Source organism: Triticum urartu, chromosome 3 (genome assembly GCF_003073215.2).
Source record: "Triticum urartu cultivar G1812 chromosome 3, Tu2.1, whole genome shotgun sequence".
NCBI lineage: Eukaryota > Viridiplantae > Streptophyta > Magnoliopsida > Poales > Poaceae > Triticum > Triticum urartu.
Genome location: NC_053024.1, coordinates 543,859,519 through 543,868,403, shown reverse-complemented (window position 1 = coordinate 543,868,403; position 8,885 = coordinate 543,859,519). Strand labels below are relative to the sequence as shown.

At 49.9% G+C, this 8,885-nt stretch overlaps 1 protein-coding gene across 1 annotated transcript; it reads left to right on the top strand.

Moving 5' to 3' along the window:
• Window positions 1–3,832: 3,832 nt before the first annotated feature.
• Window positions 3,833–8,619, top strand: LOC125544885 (probable xyloglucan glycosyltransferase 1). Its single transcript, XM_048708667.1, has 5 exons — window positions 3,833–5,156; window positions 5,976–6,284; window positions 6,375–6,665; window positions 6,763–6,876; window positions 7,549–8,619. The coding sequence occupies exons 1-5, from the start codon at window positions 4,386–4,388 to the stop codon at window positions 8,179–8,181; spliced, it is 2,118 nt and encodes a 705-aa protein (XP_048564624.1). The 5' UTR covers window positions 3,833–4,385; the 3' UTR covers window positions 8,182–8,619.
• The last annotated feature ends 266 nt before the right edge of the window (window positions 8,620–8,885 follow it).

The window sequence follows — 8,885 nt, the reverse complement described above, 5'->3', positions numbered from 1 at the left end:
GAGAATATTGCAATAGGTAACAGAGAGTTTGCAATCCCATCTCGGTGAGACCGAGATCCCTATCGGTAGAACCGAATTGTTAGGGTTTGGCAGTGGCTTATGACAAGTGAAACTCGGTGGCGCCGGATATGAAGAATCGGTAGGACCGAGTTTGGCTTAGGGTTTAGGTCATTTGTGGAAGTGGGAAAGTAGCTGAGGGTTTTGGAGCATATCACTAAGCACATGAAGCAAGAGGCTCATTAAGCAACACCTCATCCCTCCTTGATAGTATTGGCTTTTCCTAAAGACTCAATGTGATCTTGGATCACTAAAATGTAAAATGAGGAGTCTTGAGCTTGAAGCTTTAGCCAATTCTTTGTCCTTAGCATCTTGAAGGAGTTCCCACAACCTTTAATCCATGCCACTCCATTGTTGAACTTATCTGAAACATGCTAGATCAAAATGTTAGTCCAACAAGAGATATGTTGTCATCAATTATCAAAACCACCTAGGGAGCACTTGTGCTTTCAAGCACCGCTACAATATTATCGAGGATTATGGTGGAAGGGGGCACCGCACACGGCTAAGAAAACGATCACGTGGATCAACTTGTGTGTCTAGGGGTGCCCTCTGCCCCCGTATATAAAGGAGAAAGGGGAGGAGGCCGGCCGGCCCTATAGGCGCGCCAAGGAGGAGTCCTCCTCCTAGTAGGAGTAGGACTCCTGCTAGGAGGGGGAAGGAAGTGGGGAGGGAGAAGGAAAGGGGGGCGCCGCCCCCCTCTCCTAGTCCAATTCGGACTAGGGGGGAGGAGGTGCGTGGCCCACCCTGGCTGCCCTTCTCTTTCTCCACTAAGGCCCATATGGCCCATTACTTCTCCCGGTAGGGTTCCGGTAACCCTCCGGCTCTCCGGTTTTCTCCGAAATCACCCGGAACACTTCCGGTGTCCGAATATAGCCGTCCAATATATCAATCTTTATGTCTCGACCATTTCGAGACTCCTCGTTATCTCCATGATCACATCCGGGACTCCGAACTAACTTTGGTACATCAAAACTCATAAACTCATAATGTAACTGTCATCGAAACCTTAAGCGTGCGGACCCTACGGGTTCGAGAACAATGTAGACATGACCGAGACATGTCTCTGGTCAATAACCAATAGCGGAACCTGGATGCTCATATTGGCTTCTACATATTCTATGAAGATCTTTATCGGTCAGACCGCATAACAACATACGTTGTTCCCTTTGTCACCGGTATGTTACTTGCCCGAGATTCGATCGTCGGTATCTTAATACCTAGTTCAATCTCGTTACCGGCAAGTCTCTTTACTCGTTTCTTAATACATCATCTTGCAACTAACTCATTAGTTGCAATGCTTGCAAGGCTTATGTGATGTGCATTACCGAGAGGGCCCAGAGTTACCTCTCCGACAATCGGAGTGACAAATCCTAATCTCGAAATACGCCAACCCAACATTTACCTTTGGAGACACCTGTAGAGCTCCTTTATAATCACCCAGTTACGTTGTGACGTTTGGTAGCACACAAAGTGTCCCTCCGGCAAACGGGAGTTGCATAATCTCATAGTCATAGGAACATGTATAAGTCATGAAGAAAGCAATAGCAACATACTAAACGATCGGGTGCTAAGCTAATGGAATGGGTCATGTCAATCACATCATTCTCCCAATAATGTGATCTCGTTAATCAGATGACAACACATGTCTATGGTTAGGAAACATAACCATCTTTGATCAATGAGCTAGTCAAGTAGAGGCATACTGGTGACGTTTAGTTTGTCTATGTATTCACACAAGTATTATGTTTCCGGATAATACAATTCTAGCATGAATAATAAACATTTATCATGATATAAGGAAATAAAATAATAACATTATTATTGCCTCTAGGGCATATTTCCTTCATTGTCGGCACTGAACATGCGTGGCAGTCTGAGAAACCAAGTGACGCGCCCCACATTGAATAACCTGACGCTTGGCCTAACCATCGCCCACTGTTTATAACAAGGCCAGGGCCGGCATGATCCGTACCGCACCACCTCCACTATGGTTGCGAGCTATAGAGTAATGTGGGAGAGCCTCTCAACGAAGCAAAATCACGAGTTGGCTGGCATTGTGGTCGTCTGGCAAGCCAACCTTGCGAATCAGACAGAGCAAGGCTTGTCGGCGAGCTCACCGGAGGTTAGGGACGACAACGAGATGATGTACGAACGAGCCGGCACCACCGCCAGCACCGGGCGATGTTGGCTTCACCTTGGAGCAGCTGCAGGCATACTTCGACGTTGTAATGGCTGAAGAGCATCCGGTGCCGTTAGTGTCGGTGTGCCAACAGGCGTAGAAGGAACAACACCACACACTTTGTCCCCTCGACGAGCACCAGCTCGCGGAGGGACAAATCGTCCGTGAGCAGGCCAACGACAATACCGTCGTGGCCATGGTGGCAGACGATCCGGGATTCCTGGACCGCAACGCCTGCAACATCCGCCGCTAGTGTTGGTAGCTGCACATCCTGCGGGCGGAGAGGGATACACTGTTCAGGAAGATCGACGCGGATGTGTACGAAGAGGAGGCACAGTTGTAGGACGTCGCCAGCTCCGCGTCGACCACGCCACCCATGCCGTTTGCACTCGTCCGCAACGACCGCGAGGCCGGTCCATCCACGTCTGACGCTGTCCACAAGACAGACTCTCGCGACGAAGAGTAGGAGATGGCAGACAACCACATCTGGTATCTCGTATGGGCCGTGTTCCACGTCCTATTCTTCACATCTCGTAGCTTCACTTCGTGAGGCCCATTGCCGTTGAGCTTGCTGGACATGGGAGCACAGGACGTGCAACACAAGTGCCTTCGCGGCAGGCAAATATTTAGATCATGTCAAAAAAGGTCGTCCGTTATTGTTTAGTTAAAATATATGGGAATATAATTAATTTGATCTGATTAAAATGAAAATTATCTGGTATGTTTAAATTCCTTTTATAAAAGATGTACGGCACAGTTAGATGATTTACTCTCATATCACATTGCAGACAAACACAATGCCTATTTTATAGGTCCGCGTTGGAGATATATACCTAGCCAAAGTACCCAACCCCAACCCCAACCGAACCGGACCGGACCGGTGGATGAATGGATGGATGGGGATGGAGACGGCCGGACGTGTGTGGGCCGGGCTGGGGCTGGGGGCTGGGGGTCGCCACCGACACCGTCCTGGCTCCACGCAACGAATCATCTCATCATCACGTGTCCCGTTGCACTCGCCGCCCCTTCCCTTCCAGCTTACAACTAACTACAGTAAGCTCTTGTCAAGTTACCCATGCTAGTAGTAGTACTGTTATGCTAATGAGACACAGACACGCGGTAGATGGAAGCGTCGTCCCGCTGCCATTTGCAGATCCCGACGACAAGAACACCATGGTTTCCACGTTAACTAGTCAATCCCGCCGCTGCTTTCCAACCCAACTGGGGATTATTATACCAACTTCATGTTAACAGTAGTACGTTAATCGAGCTGATGAACGGGGCCCAGCGTTGGGCAGGGAGCGAGAGCTACTCTCTCCGTCCGTCCGCGGAATAAGTGTACATCTGGATTTTGCCGCAGTATCAACTTTATAGAAAAAATAATCGCATTTATGGCACTGAATTAGTATCATTAGATTCGCTTTGAAATGTACTTTCATAATATATCAAGTTGACGTCACATATGGTTACACTTTTCTATAAAATTGATCAAAATTATAAATCTTTGACCTATCACAGAGATAAGATAGAAGTACATTTATTCATGGAGGAGGGATAGCTGCTTAAAAGCCGTCCTCCACTCCTACTCTGGTCTCCAGCTGGAACCAGAGGCCAAAGTGAAACCAGAGGAGCTCTGAATTTTCTTCTGTTTTCTACGGGGGTGGCGGTGGTGCTCGCGCCCGGCTCGCGGCGGTGTGGTAATCATAGGGGAGAGTAGGGGTGTGTATGTATAAAGGCCCGGCTTGTCCCGAGCTGAGCCGAGGGGAAGTTGGATTGGATCCCCCGCCGCGACGTGGTGAGCTACTCAGAGCTGAGCTGTTTCCTCCATCTTCCTCCCCTCACTCCTCCCTGCTGCCGCGCCTCACTCTACGCTACGCTACGCTCCGTGCGCGCGTGGGATCCTGCTGCTGCCTGCCCGCCTGCCATCCGTCCCCGTCCTTCCTCCTGCCATTTCCTTCTTCCCCTGTCTCTTCTTCCGTCTTGGCGTCCGTCCACCTCTAGCTCCAGCCTAGCCTCAGAGAGAGAGTGTGTGTGTGTGTGTGTGTGTGTGTGTGTGTGTGTGTGTGTGTGTTGATGAGGAGGTGAGGGGGGCCGGAGCCACAGCCGCAGCCGCCAAGGGGGCGGCATCTGGGGTCCGGGGCCGGCAATGGCGCCGTGGTGGGGGCAGGAGGCGCGGGGAGGGGTGTCCGGCGGCGTGACGGGGACGCCCGTCGTGGTCAAGATGCAGACCCCGGACTGGGCCATCTCCGAGGTGCCGCCGCCGGGCTCCCCCGCCGCGGGGGGCAAGGACGGCCGCGGCAAGAACGCGCGCCAGATCACCTGGGTGCTGCTCCTCAAGGCGCACCGCGCCGCCGGGAAGCTCACGGGCGCCGCCACCGCCGCGCTCTCCGTGGCGGCGGCCGCGCGCAGGCGGGTGGCCGCGGGCCGGACCGACTCCGACGCCGACGCCGACGGCGCGCCGCCGGGGCCGGGGGCCGGCAGGCCCGCGCTGCGCACCAGGCTCTACGGCTTCATCCGCGCCTCCCTCCTCCTCTCCCTGCTCCTCCTCGCCGCCGACGTCGCCGCGCACGCCCAGGGCTGGCACCTCGCCGCGCTCCCCGACCTGGAGGCCGTCGAGGGCCTCTTCGCCGCGGGCTACGCGGCCTGGATGCGCGCCCGCGCCGCCTACCTCGGCCCGGCGCTGCAGTTCCTCACCAACGCCTGCGTCGTGCTCTTCATGATCCAGAGCGCCGACCGCCTCATCCTCTGCCTCGGCTGCTTCTGGATCAAGCTCAGGGGGATCAGGCCCGTGCCCAACGCCGCCGCCGCCGGCAACGGCAAAGGCTCGGACGACGTCGAGGCCGGCGCCCAGGAGGAGGAGGAGGAGGGGGAGTTCCCCATGGTGCTCGTCCAGATTCCAATGTGCAACGAGAAGGAGGTGAGCTGCAAAAACCAAAAGAAACGAATTTCCACTTCTCCGCCTGCCATTTTTTCTGTGCCTGAAGGTGAAATCAAGGTCGCGGCCTGGGATTGGGCGTCGGCCGCCCCGGCCGGCCGCCGCATTGGTGGTCGCAGGCATCGAAAGATTCGGATTTGAGCTGCAATCCCGGGACCGAAAATTAACCGGCGGATAGATAAGAGCCATAGGATGCAGTGGATAGTTGAGATTGGGTTATCCATCTTGGCTGCAGTGCCAGTAACGCAAAATATTGGCCCCTATCACTTTGGGGACTGGACTGGAGTGTTGCTTGCAAGTTGGGACTGAAACGGTTTCTCTTGTTTTTTGACCAAAGCTCCTACTAGTTGGTTAACGTGATGGCTACTACTACTACTACTGAGTGTTGGGTGTTGTCATCATGAACTGTTTGGTTGAAGATTCGATTCCGGAATGGAGTATGTGGGCTGAAGAGTTCCATTTTTGGGGGATGGGGTGCTCGAGTGTTTCTAAAGCACATCCCAGTTATGCTTGTCTATCTTTTCCATCCCAAGACACATTTTAGACGCGGCTGCCAATTCAATTCATTTGCTGCTGTCAAATGAGGGTGCCGCTTATTCAATACTCCATTATAGTCTTGTTTGTTTAATGATGCTTTTTAATGTTTCATGCTCCTAAGTTAGTTATTGTTCTTGTTCTTTTTAATGGTAGGCTTCATTTTGAACAATACTGAATCAGGGAAATATTGAATAATCTGTGCAACTATGATGAATCTTGAATCAAATTTTAGCTCATTCCTTTGATTTGTATGCGTGTTTGCAGGTGTATCAGCAATCCATTGGAGCTGTCTGCAATCTGGACTGGCCGAGATCGAATTTCTTGGTGCAGGTGCTCGATGATTCTGATGATGCTGCGACTTCTGCTCTCATCAGAGAGGAGGTTGAGAAATGGCAACGGGAGGGTGTCCGGATATTGTACCGGCACCGGGTGATTCGTGATGGCTACAAGGCTGGAAATCTCAAGTCTGCCATGAACTGCAGCTATGTGAAAGACTATGAGTTTGTTGTTATCTTTGATGCTGATTTCCAACCACAAGAAGACTTCCTGAAGCTAACTGTGCCCCATTTCAAGGTATAGCTCAAAATTCACATTCATTCTTATCTAATGATGACGAGCCCATGAAAGTTCTATCATCTGACTAGCTGCGTGTGCGACTTTCAGGGCAAAGAGGATGTTGGACTAGTTCAGGCAAGGTGGTCTTTTGTAAACAAGGATGAGAACTTGTTAACTAGGCTGCAAAACATAAATCTGTGCTTCCACTTTGAGGTGGAACAGCAGGTTAATGGGGCATTCCTCAATTTTTTCGGGTTCAACGGAACCGCGGGAGTGTGGAGAATTAAGGCACTCGAGGACTCTGGAGGATGGATGGAGAGAACGACAGTTGAAGACATGGATATTGCTGTCCGAGCACATCTAAAGGGATGGAAGTTTCTCTATCTTAACGACGTTGAGGTACTTGAATAACCTCTCTTGTGGTTTATGACTTTTCTGTATGGTATTCGAAGCTTCACTGATCATTCAAACTGTGCTACACGAATTTCCCTTTCAGTGCCAGTGCGAATTGCCGGAGTCATATGAAGCATACAGAAAACAGCAGCATCGATGGCATTCTGGTCCGATGCAGTTGTTTAGACTCTGCTTTGTGGACATTATCAAATCGAAGGTATGAACTTATGCATATTTTGGAAGATGAGTCTTTTTTTGGGGAAAAGATGAGTTGAACTGCATTATACTTCAAAATTTACTTCTGTTGTAAGTATACTTGGTTTAGGCTTGTCCCTTTCTTGCGGTTAACAAGGTTTTAGCTGCATTCAGTTGCTTAATTAAGTACAGTTTGATTAGTATGACAAGTCACATCCGCAGGATGAATATTTACAAGGCTGATTATTTCCCAGGAAGCACAAGTAGGACGTATGTTTGCAAGTTTTCATGACTAAATTATACAGTTGTATGAACTTTGTTCCGCTTGAAGTTTGGTCAGTTAAAATCATTTTAACTCGCATATTGTTTAATGGTTCTATTTTAATCTTATAATTGGACTTACATTTTGACTCGCTCACTTTGATAAATTCCCTTCTTACCAAGGGTCATCATTTATGTATTGCCTCCTCACATTTTGCAAATTGCAATGAAGTTTATTTGGTCAATATCACACAGTACTATCAAATTTTGGGCAAACTCTATTAGTCTGGAAAATCAATCGGCCTATGTGGTTTGTAAAAATGCGCGAATTCGTTTTGATCAACATTCTTACAACTGATGAGCACCCTTAGTTTTCAAATGTTTGCCCCATATATTTATGTACCACTGAATGACATTACCTACTCTGTTGCAGATTGGGTTCTGGAAGAAATTCAACTTGATATTCCTTTTCTTTCTCCTCCGAAAACTGATTCTGCCCTTCTATTCATTCACCCTCTTCTGCGTCATACTTCCAATGACAATGTTTGCTCCTGAAGCAGAGCTACCTGCCTGGGTGGTGTGCTACATTCCAGCAACCATGTCCTTGCTCAACATCCTCCCAGCCCCAAAGTCCTTCCCATTCATCGTCCCCTACCTTCTGTTTGAGAACACCATGTCGGTGACCAAGTTCAACGCCATGATCTCCGGCCTGTTCCAGCTCGGGAGCGCCTACGAGTGGGTCGTCACCAAGAAATCCGGCCGGTCTTCGGAGGGCGATCTCGTCGCCCTCGTCGAGAACGAGAAGCAATCCAAGCAGCAGAGAGTAGGGTCCGCGCCCAACCTCGACTCCCTAGCAGCAAAGGAGGAATTGTACCTGAAATCGGAACCTAAAAAGAAGAAACACAATAGGTTATACAGGAAAGAACTAGCATTGTCCTTCCTCCTCTTGACAGCAGCAGCTCGCAGCCTGCTCTCGGTTCAGGGCATACATTTCTACTTCCTTCTGTTCCAGGGGGTGTCGTTCTTGGTCGTCGGGCTCGACCTCATCGGCGAGCAGGTGGAGTGATGATGATAGGATACTACAGCAAGCAAGCAGTATAATGGGGTTTTCTCTTTTTTGCATTTGATGAAGCGCGTGGAATGTGCCATTTGAAGCATCACCGAACGCGAGAGGTGGCTCTGGCTGATGATCATCAGAGAGAGGCTGAAATGGAATGAAATGAAAATGAAATGTTGGGGTTGTAGATATATGGCTTGGGACTCGGCCTGTGAGGTCCCAATTCTTTTGTAAGAATCGATGGATGGGTCTTCGGTGGATAACTAGATTGGGTTAATTCTCTTCTTCTTGACAGTTTACCTTCAAATGAAGTGATACTGTTGTTGTTGTTGTTGTTGTCGTCGTCATCATCTGTAATGTAGTACTTTGGAATGCATAGTGAGTGATACTTGTTCTGGGTACACCAACCACACCATGGATTAATTGGAATGCTTCTGCTTCTGTGTACTTTGAGGAAGGATTTACACGCGAAATGTGTATGGTTTGGCTGCTACTTTTGGCTTGTGATGGTGGCCGACGTTTTGGTCACTGTCAGTGAGAGGACGATTAGGGCCTAAGTTGGGGGGCTTTGCTCCGTGCGTCTGCGAGCAGTCCATGTGGCCGCGAATAGGAAATTTGCTGTGTGTGATTTGTCCTTTGTGATGGACTGTTGTTGCTGTTATGCCGTCGCCTTCGCTCGGCACTTGCATTTTACTACTGCCGCGCTGCGCTGC

Bases quoted from the DNA above. Each gene is read 5' to 3' on its own strand.
- LOC125544885 (XM_048708667.1), top strand. From the start codon at position 4,386: ATGGCGCCGTGGTGGGGGCAGGAGGCGCGGGGAGGGGTGTCCGGCGGC. The intron at 6,666-6,762 runs GTACTTGAATAA...TTTCCCTTTCAG, and splicing joins TCTATCTTAACGACGTTGAG to TGCCAGTGCGAATTGCCGGA. The intron at 6,877-7,548 runs GTATGAACTTAT...ACTCTGTTGCAG, and splicing joins TGGACATTATCAAATCGAAG to ATTGGGTTCTGGAAGAAATT.